General features: G+C 48.9%; 1 protein-coding gene across 1 annotated transcript; it reads right to left on the minus strand.

Annotated features, from left to right (window-relative positions):
- Positions 1-1,515: 1,515 nt before the first annotated feature.
- Positions 1,516-19,667, minus strand: nfat5a (nuclear factor of activated T cells 5a; the record flags this gene model as incomplete). The annotated part of the gene is made up of 12 exons (XM_080544616.1): positions 19,553-19,667; positions 15,647-15,775; positions 12,090-12,711; positions 10,984-11,167; positions 10,065-10,255; positions 9,442-9,614; positions 8,805-8,939; positions 8,623-8,675; positions 8,370-8,502; positions 7,540-7,727; positions 4,908-7,137; positions 1,516-1,961 (listed from the first exon to the last, which is right to left on the minus strand). Exons 1-12 carry the CDS (start codon positions 19,623-19,625, stop codon positions 1,516-1,518), a joined length of 4,557 nt encoding a protein of 1,518 aa, XP_080400742.1. The 5' UTR covers positions 19,626-19,667.
- Positions 19,668-21,057: the final 1,390 nt, after the last annotated feature.

The following is a 21,057-nucleotide window of genomic DNA, read 5'->3' on the forward strand; positions in this document are numbered from 1 at the left end:
CCCCGTAGCCTACATGCTTGCACTGTTACTGTTCAATAAAATGTTATACATCTAGACATTGTGGTATTTCTTTATATACGTATCCCAGACTGCCTATCAATTGTTTCTCAATAAACAGTTATGCTCTTCCCATTGTCATACTCCCGAGCTAAACGAAATGCCTTCCCAACCAGCGAGACTTATAGAAATGACGTTGTTTTATTGATAAAAAAAAAAAAAAAAGGGTAAAACTGTAAAGAGAAAATAGAAAACTCACATTAATCCCAAACAATTTAACAAACTTCAGTTAACGTAATGTGGAGTCCGTTCATTGATCGATGCTGTCTGTTCAGTTCCCAGTGAGGCGCCCGTTCAGCGCTGGACCCGTTCAGCGCTGGATTTGACGCATGGCATAGCGCGCATGCGTCAAATCATGTTATATTATTATATATTATATACCTCGCATCTAATCGTATCGGATGAGAAATAGACATTAAATGGCATATATAGGCCGCTACACAACAGTAATCACCGCGACAAACATTAGATTTGGAGGAAAAAAATATATGATTTTGGAAAAAAAAAAAATATATATTTTAATATGATGACCGGAATATATCACGTTTGTCCGGTAAATCGAATTCTTCCCGGACACGATGTCCGACGGCAAATTTTTCTAACGGAAACCCTGGCGTGCACGCGCCCATATCGAGGATTTCTAAGCCGGTGTTCTGTGAACACTCATGTCACAAGCCTGATCCTCGTTCGAGGAATCACCTGAGGCTTGAATTCCAATCCCAGGTTGGCTGATCGCCTGATTTATTTAGTTAGTGGAACAGCCCCCTGGGTTTCCGTTAACCGGTAATTACCGGTCTTTGTACGGCAAGATTGGTTGATACTTAAACCTCTTCAGTCAAAATGGGGAGCCACCCCTCAGCCACCCCTCCTAAATTTCGTTGTTTGGTACCTGTACTATAGCAATGACAATAAAGACCATTCATTCATTCATAATGTCTGGTGAAAATAATTCCCTCTAAGCACAATTTGCTCAAATGAAATTGTCACATATTCAACTTGAGACAGCATCGCACATGCGCATAGTGGATTTTGTATTTTTTCTCAAACGCCCCGTAGCCGTACCTTCGACCGTCGCTGCTTAAAGTCCCTATTCAGCCTCTTGTCCTCTCTCTCCTTCTATCACCACTTCTCTGGAGTCGGTCTGGAGAAATACTGCATACATGAACACAAATGGATACTGGAGTTACTGAAGTCCTTAATCCATCAAAAGAGTATGGATGCATGTCTGTGGACGTATGAATGCATTTACAGATACCCATTGAAATATGAAGTAAGGGTATACTTCATGGGACATGGGATACATTTCTTTACACGTCTGACTTCATACGTTTAGAGGGTTCGTAGCCTGGGCGGAGGTTACCATAAGCCCTGTCTGTGTGTCTCTGGGTCTTAGGAGGTTGGTCGGTGGGCACATATCCCACTCTGCTCCGCCAGTGTGTCTGAGGGTCCTCATCATCATCACTGCTCCTGCAGCCTCCCCAGAAGGTCCTCGATCTTCTCCATGTTCTGGGAGGCTAGCATGGATGTCTGCATGGACGTCTGCATGTTGGTCTGCATGGTGTTCTGTAAGCTGGTTTGCATTGGGGTCTGTAGGTTGGTCTGCATTGGGGTGGGCAGGCTGGTTTCCACCCTGGCCTGCATGTTGGGCTGCATGGCACTCTGGGAGTTTGTCTGCATGGCTCTCTGTAGGTCAGTCGGCATGGTGTTCTGCATGGTGTTCTGCATGGTGTTCTGCATGGTGTTCTGCAGGTTGGTCTGCATGGTGTTCTGCAGGTTGGTCTGCATGGGGGTCCCAGGCTGGGTCATGGGCTGCTGCTCCAGGAGGCACTGGATGTGGCTGGCGTTCTGTGATTGGCTCTGGGCTGACAGGGCGGGTCCAGACGAGGCCATCAGCTGGGAGGAGTCTGAGGAGGAGGAGGATAAGGTCACACACACACACACGGCACACATCAACAGAGGAACAGAGCAGTAGAAGATATTATGTTCCATAGACAGTCTAGTTCTCAATATTAATAAAGGTGTTCCGCAAGGTTTGATTCTAGGTCCACTGCTGTTAACATTTACATCAATAATGTTGGTTCGTCCTTGAACAATTGAAAATGACATTGTTATGCTGATGACACTGTTCTGTACTCCTGTGCTCCCATGACTTAGCAGGCCGTTCAGTGTGCTTTTGTTTGATTCTATAAAAACATTGCTTAGACGAGGACAAAACTAAGTTTGTGTTACTTTTTTCTCTAAATCCCGTAATATTCTTTACAGTGATCTATTATGTGCAGAGATGGGGGACTCGAGTCACATGAATTGACTCGAGTCTGAATCGAGTCTCAAATTTGAGGACTTGAGACTTGCATGACTAACGTTGATAAAAGACTCGACTTGACTTTGACTTGGTGTTAATGACAAAATAATATTTGATTGAATATTTTTGTTGTTGTTGTTGTTGTATAGAAGTACGTCCTGCTTCACCTGGGAGAACAGGAACAATTGTCCAGGCAACGCTCCTCTCTGTCCTTGATTATGGTGAAGCCATTTCCACACAGCAGCCTCGGTTCTCTCACCACTAGACCTGGTTCATCACTCTGCGCTTCATGTCTAGACCTGGTTCATCACTCTGCGCTTCATGTCTAGACCTGGTTCATCACTCTGCGCTTCATGTCTTAGACCTGGTTCATCACTCTGCGCTTCATGTCTTGGGATAGTTTCCGCACCCACTGTTGTGTTTTGTATCAGTCTGTGGGTTGGACTTCTTTGACTTTGAGAAGGGCTTATCATTGGATTGGATTTGTATATAAAGCAAAGCAGTTATTTTACCAGCAACGTCGTTGCTGTTATGGTTCCCTAGTGGCACTGGTGATCAGACGCCCTCAGAGCTTACTTCTAGCTTGCTACTTTTTAATGTCCCTTGGATGTCTACAGAATCTGGAAAAACTGCATTTATCTGCTGTACTTGCATCTGCTTACTCCTCAGACTTGCAATGATCTCCAGGGTAGACTGAGGTTGGAGCACAGTGTTTCCTCTATATGCATTTATTCGTGGCGGGCCGCCACCAAAGAATTTCCTCCGCCACTAATTGATTCAGACAGTCCACTTTGATTCAGGCTGCGCAGAAAGACAGCGAGTTATTATGACCGGAGAACAGAAAAAAAGCAGATTGAAGCTAGATTGAGGCCGCTTCCAGACCTACATTTCGTTACGATTTAGGGCGTAGTTAGTTACAATATGTTACAATGTTGCAATTAACCTCGTTGTTTGTGTTCGCACTGCAATCGAGACTGAATCGCTCTCAACAGGCGCGAGGCGACGCGCTTTCAAAACAGTTTTGTGATTGGTCGGAATTTAGCGGGACATTTGGATTTCAGGAAATCACTTTCCTCTCTCTCAGTATACCAGTGCTCAGTATAGAGTATTTTAAATGAACATTCGTAATGTATGTCTCTGATGTTCATGGTCAATTAAATGCGGTGGTAGCTGACGTCGGCACGTTGCGCCGTTCTGAGCGGCAGCAGGTCTCGCTGCTCTGTTTTTAATGTTTGTCGGTTTTTTGTTGTATAATGTCTAATGTTACAACCTCAGCCAGAGTTGTTTATACCAGAAGTGCCCTCTTTGCACTAAGAGAGACTGCAAAACATGAGGGTTTCAAACACTCATTACCGAAGGAACTACAGAAGAAATACCGGGGGTGCAAAGCTGGAGCGAAGCTAAAAGCTAAATCGAGGAGGCGGTGGAGATACAAGCCGTTTCTACCATCAATCGTAATGGGAAATGTTAACTCCTTACCCAACAAAGGTGACGAGTTGGAGGCACTCGTGATGCATCATTCAGTGTATCGGGAGTGCAGCCTGATGTGCTTCTCTGAGAGCTGGCTAAATGACAACATCGCCGACTCATGTGTGGAGATCGAACTATTCATAGCAATATGCGCGGGGCAAAAATAATCTATTGCTTTTAAAATCACCACGAACAAAACGGCGGAGGTACGGGTAAACACGGCTCATGTTGGTGTCCTCAGGTAAGAGTTGGTTTTCTTTAACTCAACTGATAGCATTACCTTGCTGTTGTTGTTTACCGAATGCTCCATCTGACTGTCACACTGTGATTTTACTTGTGTAAACAGTTAATGAGTAACGTTAGCCGGTTCTGTGCGTGTACTCTCACGTAGGCCTACTTCGTATTGATCTTTCTGTGTGTGTGTGTGTGTGTGTGTGTGTGTGTGTGTGTGTAATGCGCGTTCCGCATGTTCCGCTGCAGCTGTAGGATATGTTGGTATTTGATCACCTTCTATATAAAATCACCTGCTCGGCTTTAATGACTTAACCGCTATTTAAGAAATTATAATTGTTGCCACCCTCTATACTAGTTTTTGGTGAAACCACGTCTTTGTTTTGAGCGCCAGTGCGCGTTTTATGCGCGTGCACGCGAAAGATAACCGCTCCGCCACTAATGTGAAAAATCCTGGAGGAAACACTGGAGCACATGCTCTTGTTCTGATTCATTAATGTCAGGGTTCGACAGTAACGCTGTTTTCGGGCGCGAGCCCGACGACGCTGATACTTTGATAATATCTTCACTCCACGATCATCTAGTCTAGTCTGGCGCCTGCGCCGTCTGTTGTTCTTCCTGCACACAGGTAAACAGATCCAGGATCCAGCAGCGTCGTCGGGCTCGCGCAAACAAACCCGGTGAATGTTTTACTTGCTCCGGCAAGTAAAACAGCGTTACTGTTGAACCCTGAATGTGTGTATTTTATTGTGTTCTAGGGCACTCCCACAAGACAGCCGTCTGTCTCTGTGTGTGTCCCTGGATGAATACAGGTTCAATAAAAGAAACAACAAGAAGCATCTCTTACCGTTCTGGATGCCGAACACAAAGAGGTTGGGCGGTCCCGCCGTGCCGACGTTTCCACTCACCCCCGTCTGGAACAGCTGCTCCGGGGGGCCAGGGTTGGACCCCACCACGCCCACGCCGCCCTGCATCACAAAGATGGTGGCCGTCGCCACTGTGGCCTGGCCTCCGAGCTCCTGTGTGGCCATGGTGCTCTGCAGGCCAGACAGAGAGGCCTGGGGCAGAAACAGCTCCACCTGCTGGCTGCTGGAGGCACTGCTGGAGCCCACCTGCATGGGCTGCTGCTCCTGGAACAAGCCCTGCTGAGGGCGCTCACTAGAGGAGGGGTTGCCCCCCGCGGAGCTCTGCTCCTGGAAGGACATGGGCTCTGCCGGGTCTGGAAGCCCTACCCCTACCCTTACCCCCACCACCACGGCAGGCTGGGAGAACAGGAGGGCTGTGGAGTCCTGTGGGTGAGGGGTGCTGCCGCTCTGACTCTGGGTGCTGAAGAGGAGAGCGGGGGGGAGGGCCTGGGGGTTGAGAGAGGCGGTGCAGAGGAGGAGGTCAGTCTGCTGGGGCTGAGGATGCTGGCTGGGGGAGAGGGTGTTCCCCTGGGTGTGGGAGGGGAGAGTCTGGTACAAGGAACTCTGCTGCTGCTGCTGCTGTGGAGACTGCTGCTGGTCCATGGGGGTGCTGTGCTGCTGCATAGGGGACAGCTGGGTCTGGTTCTGGTGGAACACAGACACGGCCTGGGGGTCGCCCGTGGACATATCCATGGAGGAGAGGAAAGCTAGCTGCTGCTGTTGCTGCTGCGGCTGTGGCTGGTTGCCCTGGGCTGTGAGGTTGGTGGGCAGGGAGTCTGGGGAGAGGAACAGGGTGGCCCCCCCCGGGGACTGTTCCCCTGGGTTGAGACTCCCGGCGGTCAGCACGGCGGTCAGCGTGTTCTGGAGCAGGGCGGCTTGGACCTGGACCTGGACCTGCTGCTGCTGGGGGCTCGGGGTGTCGGACAGACCGGGCCGGGGGGACTGGAAGAGCTGCAGCGGGGGGGAGGTGTGGGAGGGAGGCTGCTGGGGGAAGCTGGTCTGGATGGTGAGCAGCTCTCCCGCCTGCTGCAGGAGGGACACAGAGGGCTGCTGTGGCTGGGGGCCGGCGTGGATCTGAGGCTGGAGAAGCTCGGCCTGGAGCTGCTGCTGGATGTTCTCCAGCACCTGCTGTTGCTGCTGCAGCTGCTGCTGCTGCTGGAAGTTGCTCAGTACCTGGTTCTGTTGCTGCTGCTGCTGCTGCTGGAGCTGCTGTTGATCCTGCGGCTGTAGGAGGAGTTGTTGTTGGAGCTGGATGTTGTCCAGGACTTGCTGTTGTTGCTGCTGTAGATGCTGCTGCTGTTGTAGCTGTTGTTGTTGCTGCTTAATCTGGTGTTGTTGTTGGAGGTTGCCCTGGAGGTTACCCAGGATTTGCTGTTGTTGTTGTTGTTGTTGTTGTTGCTGCTGTAGTTGTTGTTGATGCTGCTGCTGTAACTGTTGCTGGATCTGATGCTGTTGCTGTATCTGATGTTGTTGGATCTGATGTTGTTGGATCTGATGTTGTTGCTGCTGTTGTTGTTGCTGCTGTTGTTGTATCTGATGTTGTTGCTGCTGCTGCTGTTGTAACTGTAGCTGCTGTTGCGTAGCTAGCGAACTCTCTGCCAGTCGAAGGCTGTTCATGTTCTCCTGCACGTGTTGCTGCAGGGATTCGGGGCAGGGCGTGGGGCTGTACAGCACTGAGTTCAGCTGCTGCTGGGCCACCGCCGCCTCCAGAACCTGCTGGACCAGAGTACTGCCCCCCGCCTCCAGCTCCCTCACCGTCCGCTCCAGCTGAGCCACCTCGTCCTGGGGGAACAGAGGGACCTGGGGCTGCTGGAGCTGTGGCTGGCCCTGGGAGGGGGTGGGCCTCTGGGCCATGCCCACGACCCCCACCCCGCCGCTGGGGCTGGAGCCCTCCTGAGGGAGGCTCTCCTGGGGGTCTCTGAGGAACTGCTGGGGCACTTCAGGGGGTACGGGAGGGATGGTGGTGTCCCCCGACACGGGGAAGGAGGCCGTCGAGGGTGTGATGTCCTGCTTCTGGATGGTGCCGAGGGGCTCCAGGCTGGGGAAGACGGGGGCCTGGGGGAGACCAACGTCTTCAGGCTGGAGGGGCATGGGGCTGGAGAAGGACTCTACACCGGGGTGGCTGCTGGAGCCCGGCTCCAGGGTCTGCTGGATGGACACCAGAGAATCCGTCTGAGAAAAGAGAAGAAATTAGATTTAGACCACATTTTTGAAGAGAACGATTTTCGAAATGGTAAATGGACTGCACTTATACAGCACCTTTTTTGCTGCTCCTAAGCTGCTCCAAAGCGCTTCACAACGGCCTCTCATTCACACACACATTCACACACCAATGGCGGCAAGCTGCCATGCAAGGCGCCGGTCCGCTCACTGGGAGCAATTTTGAGGTTCAGTGTCTTGCCCAAGGACACTTCGACATGTGGCCAGCCGGGGCTCGAACCGCCGATCTGCCAACCTTGCGATCATTAGGCGGCGACTCTACCTCCTGAGATACAGCCACCCCAAAGAATCTAATACACTTTTCAATTTGGGAAATTAATTCAGAAGATTCAGGAAACCGAAATAACTTGATACCTTGAAGATGGCGGTTATTAAAGGAGGGTTGCTGGACACTTCCATCGGGGTGACTTCCTGCCGTTTGATCAGCTGACCGGTGGAATCAGATGGGTCAGGAGCCATGGACTTGATCTGGTCCTCGAACAGGCAGGTCTTGACCAGGGACGCCCCCTCGATCTTCACAGACATGGCCAGGGAGCTCTCATCTGTAGGAGAGAGCAGACAGAGATTCATTATGAGAGGTACGCAAAGATCCATGACCATGAGGTCTTTCCTAGTTGATGTCTGACAGGGTTCCCACGCCTTGTGAAACATCAAATTCAAGCACCTTTCAAGGACTTTCAAGACTCAATTCCCTCAAATTCATGGACCCAACACGGCATAGTTTGAGACAGACCTAGATGAGGATTTATATAATAGGAACTATCCGCTCACAGACAATTATTAAAAAGAGAGGCTTGAATGTGTGAACACTAGATGGTCTCTTGCTTTCTCTACCACAGCACAGCAAAACAATATATTGTGAAATATGTGTAAAGTTAAGCAATACAGAGAGGAAGTAAGCTAAGTAAAACATTTTTGAATATAATTTTTTTTTAGAGAGAGAGAGAGAGAGAGAGAGGAATTGAAGCACTTTCAATGACCCATGTCCATTTTCAAAAACGTTTAAGACCTTGATTTCTTCCCCTCAAATTCACAAACTTTCATGGATTTCAAGGACCCGTGGGAACCCTGATCTGAGTTCCTCCGATCTCCCTATCCTTCCTGAAAGAAATGTGGTCTAGATAATACATTTATCAGATTACAATCTAGACGATGACACATGGCATTGAGAGCAGTGCACATACCTGAGTCTGGGTTGTATGTGAATGGCTGTATTTCATGTGACCTCCCTGCGTTGGTCACCACATAGATCCCCACAGACACGGGCGAGGAGATGGACAGGTTCTGGTAGGGAGGGACCTTCACTATCACGTGGTTCTGGGTGAAAATAACAATGGCAGATTAGAAGAAAGTCCAAGTCAGTTCCTCAAAGGAAAGTCTGTGACCTTTGAGAACTGAATAAAGGCAGAGTGGAGTGTGAGAGCTCGGTGTGTTCACCTGGTGAAACAGCTCCATGTCAATCTCTGCCTCAGCCTGCCAGGAGCTGTCATCTGAGGAGGAAACAAAAACATTATTTCATAAAAGAGTACAACAAGATCATCAATATCAATCAAGCAGGAAGACACTTCTAGACACCTCAAAGTAAGCAGAAAGACGAACAGAAGGGCACGTCATTGTACCTGCTGCGTTCTCCTGGAATACCACTTTGGTTCCTTTGAGGAAGTTCTTCCCTATGATGAAGAGTTCCTCTCCTCCTCTCACTGAACAGCTGTGGAGGCTTTTCTTCAGGATCTCTGGCACCCCCGCTGGCTGGGCTGGAGAACAACAACAGAAACACCGGTGGTGTTATTCCCAAACCATTTGTCAGCCCCTTGACTTTGTCATGTACATCGGAAAAGGATCAGATAGCAGGGTTCGACAGTAAGGCTTGCCCGGAGCAAGTAAAAAAAATCGCCAGGTTTGTTTGCCCGAGCCCGACGACGCTGCTGGATCCTGGATCTGTTTACCTGTGTGCAGGAAGAATGACACACGGCGCAGGCGCCAGACTAGACTAGATGATGTTCGCCAACAGACGGCGCAGACGCCAGACGTCTGTTGTTCTTCCTGCACACAGGTAAACAGATCCAGGATCCAGCAGCGTCGTCGGGCTCGGGCAAACAAACCTGGCGTTTTTTTTATTTGCTCCGGGCAAGCGTTACTGTCAAACCCTGGATAAGGAAATGCGATATTGTAATAGCGATTATTTGAAGGATCACGATGGTGGTTTTGGTGACACAGGTGTGGTGGTGTAGAGAAGGCGCCGGGTGGGGGACTCACTGCAGAGGATGGGGGAGGAGGTGGTCTGCAGGGTGAGGACCGACCCGTCGGGCTGGGGGATGTTCACGCGGAAGGCCAGTCTGGCACGGGTACTCTTCTTCTTGGACCCGGCCACACCGATGCGAGCCTCCACGTCTGCGTTACGCAGCTTCAGGATCCCCACACAGTCCACCCTGCGGAGAGGAGAGCGTTACTGGTACTGGTACCCCACACAGGCCCCACACAGGCCCCACACAGGCCCCACACAGGACCCACACAGGACCCACACAGGCCCCACACAGGCCCCACACAGGCCCCACACAGGACCCACACAAGACCCTCACAGGCCCCACACAGGCCCCACACAGGCCCCACACAGGCCCCTCACAGGACCCACACAGGCCCCACACAGGACCCACACAGGACCCACACAGGCCCCACACAGGCACACTGATTATAGCTGTTTTCAGAGTCTCTCAGAGACCTGTTCTGAGAGTTCACTGTTTTAAGAAATGTGTGGCGTTTGTTATATCAAAGTGTTGTTTTCTGACTTTCTGGAGAAGATTGTGTATTGTGGATGGAAGTGCCTATACCGTAACTCTATGTCCAGAGTTACAGTACGTACGCCAGTGTCCAGTACGTACGCCAGGGTCATGTCGTTGCTGGGCTCCAGGGGAACCTCGATGACGGTGGTGCCCTCGATGTCCACCTCCTTGCAGGCGGTGGTGTTGCGGCCCGTCACCTTGCAGGCCTGGTAGAAGCCGTGAGCTTTCACTCTGCCAGCGTCACTGGCCACAAACACCTGCAGCACTGCCGGCTCACTGACACCCTCCAGCTGGGGACGGAGGAGAGAGATGGAGGGGTTCATCATCAGAGCTCAGAACAGAGAACACAATAAACAGGGTTCCATAAGTTTCAACAAGTCAAATTGAATACCTTTTTAGACCTCTTAATATGAATGAATATAATTTTAGACCTATTCGCGACAGTGTGTCTCTACTGTGTATGTGTCCTCTACTGTGTGTGTGTGTCTCTACTGTGGGTATGTGTCTCTACTGTGTGTATGTGTCTCTACTGTGTGTATGTGTCTCGACTGTGTGTGTCTCTACTGTGTGTATGTGTGTCTCTACTGTGTGTGTGTCTCTACTGTGTGTATGTGTCTCGACTGTGTGTGTCTCTACTGTGTGTATGTGTCCTCTACTGTGTGTATGTGTCTCTACTGTGTGTATGTGTCTCGACTGTGTGTGTCTCTACTGTGTGTATGTGTCCTCTACTGTGTGTATGTGTCTCGACTGTGTGTGTCTCTACTGTGTATGTGTCTCTACTGTGTGTGTGTGTGTCTCTATTGTGTGTGTGTGTGTGTGTTCTCTACTGTGTGTGTGTGTCTACTGTGTGTGTCTGTGTGTATGTGTGTCTCTACTGTGTGTGTGTGTCTCTACTGTGTGTATGTGTCTCTACTGTGTGTATGTGTCTCTACTGTGTGTATGTGTCTCTACTGTGTGTGTCTCTACTGTGTGTGTGTGTCTCTACTGTGTGTATGTGTCTCTACTGTGTGTGTCTCACCTTGATGGTGGGGAAGCCCTGTTGCGTGCGGTCCTTAACGGACCCCCGGCTGCCCTCGGTCAGGTAGCGGGCTCTGTGTTGGGTCTCCGGCTGCACCAGGATCTTCAGCTCCCGCCCCTCGCTCTTCTGGGGGTACTGACCCGACAACACCCCGCCCTTCAGCAGGCCGCCAGTCTCCAGACTGCTGCAGAACCAAACGCATTTTAATAAAGCGCCAGTTACAAATATGTTACCAGGAACATTACAACCCAGACTCAAGGAGCACACCTCTCACACGGTCTAAAAAGAATAACAGGATTCCCACACCTTCTGAAACATCAAATTCAAGCACCTTTCAAGATTCAATTCCCTCAAATTCAAGGACCCAACATGGCATAGTTTGAGACAGAACTAGCTAAGTAAAACATTTTTGAATATATATTTTTTCGATAGAGAGAGAGAGAGAGAGAGAGAGAGAGAGAGAGAGAGAGAGAGAGAGAGAGAGAGGAATTCAAGCACTTTCAATGACCCATGTCTATTTTCAAAAACTTTAAGACCTTGATTTTCTTTTTCTCAAATTCACAAACTTTCAAGGACCCGTGGAATAAGAAGAACCAGGAAACGCTGTAGAAGTTACCAGCAGTGTTCATTTCAAATTAAAACGTTCTTTTGGAGAGCATAAACCAACGGCAGTGTGGTGGAATCAATTCAATTAAATCTAACTGGATTCTGTTTAATGAGACTATATGTATCCCACAAAAGTAAACGACAGGTAATCCAAAGCAGGGTTCGACAGTAACGCTTTTTTACTTGCCCAGAGCAAGTAAAGATTCGCCAGGTTTGTTTGAGCGAGCCCGACGACGCTGCTGGATCCTGGATATGTTTACCTGTGTGTAGGAAGAACAACAGACGGCACAGGCGCCAGACCAGACTAGATGATCGTGGAGTGAAGATATTATCAAAGCGGACGGGTGATGGACAGGCGCGTACGCTTTGATAATATCTTCACTCCACGATCATCTAGTCTGGTCTGGCGCCTGAGCCGGCGAATGTTTTACTTGCTCCGGGCAAGTAAAACAGCGTTACTGTCGAACCCTGAATGTACATGAGCTGAGGCGCACACCCACCTGGCCTTGGCGCTGGCCTTGTCTGAGCCCAGCTGAGACAGGACAAAGTGTGGTCCCTTGGCGCTGTCGGCATCAAACACGTCCATGCTGTCCTCCGGGGGGGCGGGCCGGGGCCCGGGCCGTTGGCGGGGGGTGCGTTTGCGGGACTTCCGCGGCACCTCGGTGTTGTCGTTGTAGGAGCTGGAGCTGACCAGGCTGAAGTTGGAGGCCGAGTCGTCGGCCCAGATGCTGCTGCTGTGCTCCGAGTCCGGGCCGGGCGGGCCGGCGGGGGCGGGCTCCTCCTGGCAGGACATCCCGCTGTCGTCAAACAGGTCCTCCGGGGGGGGGGAGATGCTCAGCACCGGCCTCCGCTTGGAGGGGGTGGGCTGCTGCTGGCCTCCTACCCCCACCACCCCTGGTGCTGCGTCTCCTGCTCCAGCACTGGTCCCACCGCTGCCAGCCCCCGAGGCAGACAGAGGCCTCTCCACACCCTGCATCTCTGGGGCTCCAGGCCCCTCCCCTGGGGGGCCACTGGGGTGGAGGTGGGGGGGCTGGTCTGGGACCGAGGTAGCGGGGGCGGTGCCGGGGCCTCCCATGGCCAGAGAGGAGGATGGGGAGGGGTTGGAGGTGGAGGAGCTGGCATCTACAGTTTGTACAAATCATAGCGTTAGCACTGACGTCCGCCACAGAGCAGGCTAGCAGTCCCGATTCAAGCAGCTGAATTTGTGCATGATTTTGTCCAGATTTTTCCCTCTTCCCAACTATAAATTCATTTGTCTAATGTGTTTGTTGTGTGTAAGCCCTCGCTGGGCATGCGAGAGCTCTCTCACGCTGTTCAAATGTTCTGAAGTTAAAGTTGAGAAAGGTAGATAAATAGGCCCAATATTTCCCATTATGTTATGATTCCAACAAAACATTGCTTTATAAAAAAATCAAAGTGACAAAAACCAACATGCTTTGTTTACAAAAATACTAAAGCAAGCTACAAATTGTTACATACACATTTGCCAGAAACAAAAACAACAAAATCTGGTCAGACTTTCTCTTACAGCCAAATCTGCAAAACTAATAATGCGGAGCCAAATTAAATCTGCGGGGGTACAGTAGTTAGGGACAGTAGGTGGTGCATACAGGACGTTTGGAGCATGCCAATTGGAGGATTTGGTTGGGACTGAGCGTAGCCATGGAGACAGAATAAACAAGCCTCTGACCTATGGAGCAGTGAACTGCAGACCATTTTATATGCAGACACGCCCTGCCCCAGAGGGAACACTTCCTGCAATAAAAACGAGACAGCCAATGAGCAACAAGAGAGCTGATCATTCAAGACTCAACTTTAGTCAATCAGCAAATTGGGTAACTGGAATACTGCAGATGGAACCACTCTGGGAGTTGATCCTCTCTGAACACTCTGCATGTGTCTCTGGTTAACAACATGACGATCTGAAGGACACTCGAGTTGTGGGTGGTGGTGCTTTTGGTTTGCAGTACTTGTGGCCAGCGAGCAATGTCAGAGATGCTTCGATGCTATCTAAGTGTGCAAAGCCACTCTTTCCAGATTGACTTGTTGACTAGTTAGTTAGTTTAACTCTGCATAACAAGCTCGAGGTAGAAGTTGCCCTTAAATACAGATCTTGGATTCGATCACCTTTTGCATAATCTTGAACCACATTTAATGCCAATGAACAATGATAAGTGGCAACTTCTACTACAGTTTTCCCTGCACAGTGGCAGCAGCCATAACATTACTGAGCTTAGTTAGCTTCCTGTGCAACAGGAAGTGGTCTACTCACACATGACGGCTTCAAATTCAGACAGTTTGAAAACCTCAAGACATTTCAGAAACAGATATGCACATTCAGATGATAACTGCTTTGGTTATATCAGATGTGCTCACCTCTTTCAAGCCCCCCAAAAACTGACAATGACAAAGTTTGTAGTCAGTAGCCACAGACTGTGTGTGATTTAGTCTATATCTGGGTAAGAGAGATCAAAATAAAGCTACATAAAGCAAAACAATAAAGACCCCAGGTCAGTTTGTGCGGCTCAACAAGGTTACATATTATGTAAATAAAATTACAAATAGGGCTTAGCTATGCTCCCTTGTGTCTTTTCAAACAGGAAATGTTGACTGTATCTCTCTCGCTCTCTGTCCCTGTCCTGCCTACAGTACTCAAGGCTACACATGGCCTACAGGAATGTCCAGCTCCCAGGGAATAATCTACACCACTGGCACCCACGTTTCTCAGAGGTGCTCAGCGGGGCTGGTGTGGTGGAGGAAGTAGTATGACGTTGCCTTGCCCTGTCAACACTGACCTAGTCTGTCTGACGTCAAACGTGACAGTCGTGTGTCAGTAGGGCTGCAACGATTAGTCGACATAATCGACGACGTCGATCATAAAAACTCGTCGACGTGGAATTTTAGTGTCGACGCATCGTATAAAAAAAATAAAAAAAACGGGAGCCATGCAAGAATCAGCTGGGTAAGTTTTAGCTAACGTTGTTAGCCAACTGGCTAACGTTATATTGTTAGGGTCGTAATGTTTATGTTAGCTTTACTGTTACATGTTGGAAAACAACTTCCCATGGACAGGGCTGTACATGCTATGAGCGTTTGTGCTATTAATTTATTTGCCCTGTGGCACGCGTGTGACAGACAGAGGCGCTTGTATGTAACGTTACGTAGCAGGGGTTTTCCATGTTGAAGCCAGGAGAACGCGAGATGAAATGAAGTGAGGGGTGGTCGCTATTAAAATACCAGGTAGTCATGGTGGATGATCATGAATGATGCTTGATAAGTGAATGCTATTTCAATTATGTTGAGTCCACCAGCGAGCTGTCTGTAAGATAAACAGCGCCAAGCGTAGCCTACTAAAGTGAGCTGTCTGTAGTCTAGCCAGCAATGCTAGCTAGCCAATCAACTAGCTCTGTGAGCAGCTGTAGCTTGGCGTAACGTTAGGTTAGATAGCTAGTTAAGCCGGATTTATGCTTCTGTGTCGCCATTTACGCGCAGCGAAAAGCCACACGACTAATCGCGACTAATCGAAAAAATTATCGACAGATTAGTCGACTACCAAAATAATCGTTAGTTGCAGCCCTAAACGTGACATTTAGCAATTTCCGGGTCCAAACCAGAAATTCCCTGCACCAGAGTACCAGTGTACTACAGCGGTAGAATGACAGTTCAATCGTTTTTTAGACTCGGATCTATTCATACAACAAGGGACACGGCACTTTCCCGTTTTCCCCATATTGTCAGCGTCTTTGAGCCTCGGAAAAGCGCTACACAAATATAATGAATTACTATTATTACTGAGGCATTTCGAAGAGAGCGCCTCAGCCAACGTTGGACCCGGAAACACGTCACGACTTAACAACCGAATGGTTATATGTGCTTCTTTTCCTTCTGTAATGATTGAGCTGCACACACACGCCATATGACCTCACCTTTAGACACCTTTAGACACTGAGCTAAGGTCATATTTGGCCGTTCCCTATGAGTGGTTTCAGACAGGATTTTGGACGGGTAAGCTGATCCCAAATTAGGATGGTGGGGCGGGGGAGGGGGGAAGGCTTACCAGAGGCCAGGGCTGCAGGGGGGGGCGGGCCCACCTCTCCCCCGCTCTTCTGGCTCATGGTGGGCGTGTCAGGCTGGGAGTGAGAGGGCTGCAGCTGGAGCTCTTTGGGGAGGAGGTCATACACCGACTCTGCAGAGGAAGAGGAGAGAGGAAGAGTAGAGAGAAGAGTAGAGAGAAGAGGAGAGAGAAGAGAAGAGGAAGAGGAGAGAGAAGAGGAAGAGAGAAGTGGAGAGAGGAATGAGAGAGAAGTGGAGAGAGGAAGAGGAGAGAGAAGAGGAGAGAGAAGAAGAGAGAGGCGAGGAGAGGAAGAGGAGAGAGGAAGAGGAAAGAGAAGAGGAGAGAGAAGAGAAGAGGAAGAGGAGAGAGGAGAGGACGTTAAGAGTTTGGTTCATCAGCGGCCCTACGACGAGCCCAACATGCATGTGACGTGTGTGCAAATATAAGATCACGCTCAGTTGGTTTGATTCATGGAGTTTCATCTCTGACAGTGAGTGAATAAATAGAGAAGCGTGAGACCCACGGGCCTGGGTAAAGACACCCTGTAGAACCCACGGGCCTGGGTAAAGACACACTGCAGAACCGCGGGACAGTAAACCCCTGATGGATCCAGTGGAGCAGGAGGCCCTGAAGCCTCACTAGAGCCGACCAGCGCCGTTAGATTACCACTGATGTCAGATAAATAGAGCCAACACGTCTCGTTGCTAGGTAACATGGCCCATCGACACCCTGACACAGATAGGCTATTTAAGCTGTGGATGTGCAGCATCCAGCATATGTAGCAGTCATCTGATACGGCGGAGACTTAGCATCAGCAGCAGGGTGATATGGCTGAGACTTAGCATTGGGGCAGCTGTGAGGCAGGAGGTAGAGTTGCCGTCTAATGATCACAAGGTTGGCAGATCTGCGGTTCGAGCCCCGGCTGGCCACATGTCGAAGTGTCCTTGGGCAAGACACTGAACCCCAAATTGCTCCCAGTGAGCGGGCCGGCGCCTTGCATGGCAGCTTGCCGCCTTTGGTGTGTGAATGTGTGTGTGAATGGGTGAATGAGAGGCCGTTGTAAAGCGCTTTGGAGCAGCAAAAAAAGTGCTATATAAGTGCAGTCCACCATTTACCATAGCATCAGCAGCAGGGTGATATGGCTGAGACTTAGCATCAGCAGCAGGGTGAGACTGAGAGACACATGATCGCTGCTTCTCTGTGACGTGCGAGAGAGAGAGACAGACCACACAAGTCATTCCAGCCCACACAAAGACCTGCACTATGCACACAGTCAGTGGTACATGCGCTGCAGGAGGGGGTAGTGTGTGTGTGTGTGTGTGTGTTGGGGGCCTTTGCAAAAAATGTCTGACTTCACTCAATATCTAAGGATGAGCAAAGATCTCCATCAGGTTTACCAACCGACCGAACGCATTGGTCTTCTCTGGAAGAGAAGCTGTACGTCCCATGTGTTAATGTTCAATGTTGTAACAGTGAAGGAATTGTAATAAATGGTAAATGGACTGACTTACATAGCGCCTTATTCCAAATCGCTTTAGCGGCCTCTCATTCACCCGTTCACACACCAATGGCGGCAAGCTACCATGCAAGGCGCCGGCCTGCTCACTGGGAGCAATTTGGGGTTCAGTGTCTTGCCCATGGACATTTCGACATGTGGCCAGCCGGGGCTCCAACCGCCGATCTGCCAACCTTGCGATCATTAGACGGCGGCTCTACCTCCTGCGCCACAGCCGCCCCATGTGTTAATGTTCAATGTTGTAACAGTGGAGGAGTGGGGGAGAAAGAGGCTCTTTGTGGAGGGTGATGTGTAAGAGGAAGACGACCTAACATGACCTCAGACAAGCATGAGTCATACAGACCACTGCCAGGTTGGTCACACAGGGCCTAGCACAATACGCTGCTCAACCAGGCCTATGTTCTCACCCCTCTTTTCCTCAGACTTGCACTCTGTTGTTACTCACTCAATCGCTCGTCTGTACCCGAGTGTTTGATGCTGCTGAGCTGGAGTCATTTGACTAGATGAAAATGAGCCAGGCTATTGTTTTGCATTACGTTTCAAGTCAATGTCAATGTCAAAGCACAAGCACGGGGAAAAAAACATTTGTGACTTTGCTAGGCCAGGGTTCGTTTGCAAACTAAGCTTATCTTCCATTTCCATCTGCCTACTTCTCTGAACAATGTGAATAACTCACCACATAGGTATGCTGTGTGGCCCAAGCCTAAGCATTGCTCGCATTACAAACGCCTTGAAGTCCTGCCCAGTCAACAGGCAGATTTTTATTCCTTACAGCTGCCGTTTACTTTGATGCGATGACACATAAATATGTTTTTGTTACAAACTGCCCAAAACCTGAAGCCAAGAATCCACTTCCCCCCCCGTAGGATAATAATGCCCAATAGCCTCTATCGAACCACCCGAGGCTATGCGATGATGGGGGGTTAGGGTTAGGGATGTTCACTAGAGGTGTTTATTTAGATTGCTCCACTCCTTACCCATCTTCTGAACTATAAATACACACTACACACTCATCATAATACAGCAGGACCCTACCGCCGGCTCCAGTCAGCCTAGCGAGGTCACAGAACAATGTTGGCTCATGAGCACGTCGGTGCACACAGCCCAGACAGATGTGAGGACCAGTCGGATGGCAGGTAGAATATGCATGGAGCATCTGTGTGTCTGTGTGGGGGTGATACGGTTCACAGAAAAGCCCCCGTAGCAGAAGTTACACACAGTAAATATGAACAGCATGTAAGCAGCAGCTCCAGGCTCTCTTCCTGAATTACAACTCAACCCCGTTTTAGAGAGAGAGCGCTCCCTGCATTTCCACTGGGGGGGGATCTCATTTGGAGGGCTTCCTTGCACCGACGCAGGACGCAGAGATCAACAGACCGCTGTGTTAGCAGCCTACTTCGAAACTCGGGGAGGTACAAGCCTCAAACATGGAGGACACCTGGGCATTGAATGCAGGGGGGGGGGGGAGACAATGTGATCAGCACAGTCATATCTGGCACCTGCAGAAGCTCTGGAGGGAACCCAGAGGCTTTGATCTCCTCCAGACACAGCAGGAGGAGGAGTGAATTGGGGCTGAATGGACAATGGAGACTGTTCATTGGAGTGTGTTATCACAAGTGCAGCTTTGCACACTAGCCACGAGCCAGTAAGCACCGACCCACGGACTCAGCTGACCACGTTCTGGGAGGGTTGATCTTCAAGACTGGACTGACTCGGTCTGAAATGGGCGTTTGTCTATTCACATATATATTTCTGAGAGAGAAGGAAATATTTCTAAGCCTCTTTCCATCAGTCCATTTGAGAGACACACACACACACACAGATCTCACACACACACACACACAGATCTCACACACACACAAACACACACACAGATCTCTCCCCCCCCCCCCCCCCCCCCACACACAGATCCCCCCCCCCCCCCCCCCCCCACACACACACACACCTCCCCCGTGTACACACACACACACACACACAGATCTCTCTCCCCCCCCCCCCCCCCCACACACACACACACACACACACACACACACACACACACACACACAGATCTCTCCCCCCCCCCCCCCACACACACACACACAGATCTCTCTCCCCCCCCCACCCCCACCCCCACACACACACACACACACACACACACACACACACACACCACGCCTCCTTTTTTTCTCTGCTATCCCTGGCCGCTGCTAGGTTACTTTGTCCACCATGCCCATGCCTTCCATGCCTTACCCATCAGCTAGCTCCCAGTAGTAGATTACTGCTAGCTAGCTTTAGCCAACCTGCTTATTACGAGCTAACGTCACTACAACACAAGCTCTGGTTCAGAACAATGCATCTAATGTATCTAAACATGCACAACCCACGATGTCACAAGCTTGGTCAGGTCTTACCTTTGGAGTAGAGGGATTTGGGGGAGTTGAGGTCCAGATCGGAGCTGAGGAGGGACAGTAAATCAGAGGGCATGGCAGCGCTTCAGACACCCTCTCCTCTCATCTTCCTCACAACCAGGCAGCCAGATATACCACTAATGTTGGCGACTCAAATACAGCTAGAACAGACACTGTTATGTCCGGGAAAGGTCAAACAGATTAAAAAGCAACACTTTAACAGACCGAAACAACCCTTTATATCCGCGTTTTACTATTGTTTAGTTCTCTTGAAGAAGCCCAGACAGAGCCACATTTGCTATGCTAACGTAAGTCACATATACACACACTCTGCTCAGCCCCCTGACCCCGACTCCTCCCCTCGCATCTACTGCGCAGGCGCAAGCACTGACGCGAATGAACCATTTAATTACATCCATAAAGAAAAGTCCAACTCCACCTTCTACTACGACCTGGCTAAACGACTTGATCTCATTTTTGTCACTAGAAAAGGTGAAATATTAATTAAGAGGCTCGATAGCGAATTTCTATAAAAGATGGCAACCTATCATTTCTTATATAAATACTCTTTCCTCTCTGGATCCCAATTGATTAATTTGTTTATTGTTTGAGGTGAGCACCCAGTGTATCTGTTCTTTTGTACTTTTCTCCCTGTTTAATTTAATTTCATTTACAATGTGTTTTTTTAAAAACTTTATTTATTACAATATTTATTTTACTTAATTTATACATTTACTTTTTGCTGCTTGTTAAAAAAAAAAGTGTTATTTATTTATTTATTTTATTATTTTTGTCTTGTTTTGTCTCTCACTTGAGAGTTTAGGCTGGGTGGGTGTTTAGGGGGTAAAAAAAAGAAAACAAAGGTGTTCTAGTTCTCTGTTCGAACACCAAATGGGGGATAAAGAAAAAAGAACTGTCATTTAGTTTTTATTAAGTCATTTGTATACTTTGCATTTGTATATTCTTGTCCTTGACTTGTATGCCTTTGTTCGCCAATAAAAATAATAATAATAATAATAATAATATATATATATATATACACACACACACACACACACACACATATATATATATATAAAATGTACATCCATAAACATACACACACACACACACACACACACACACACACACACACACACACCAATAAATGCACCCTATTAGTATTACACTAGTAGTAGATCATGGATAAAAAATATGCTGTTATACATGATTGGTTGCAAAGATGCCAATTAATGAACAATTATAAAAGTCATTCTGAGAGTAACTGAGTGTACGGTCATTCTAAAGTTAGAAATTCCCCCTCACTATTCCCCAAGAATACAGTATCAAATAGCTATGTTTTATACTGTATATTTCTATGTATTTTGTATTTTGAATTTTGTAACTGTTTTTAAATGTGTTGTTGTACGGCGACCTTGAGTGCCATGAAAGGCGCCGTATAAAATAAATGTATTATTATTATTATTATTATTATTATTATTATTATTATTAAATACATTGAAAGTTGC

The sequence above is a fragment of the Nansenia antarctica genome, assembly GCF_963989245.1.
Source record: "Nansenia antarctica genome assembly, chromosome: 14".
Lineage (NCBI taxonomy): Eukaryota > Metazoa > Chordata > Actinopteri > Argentiniformes > Microstomatidae > Nansenia > Nansenia antarctica.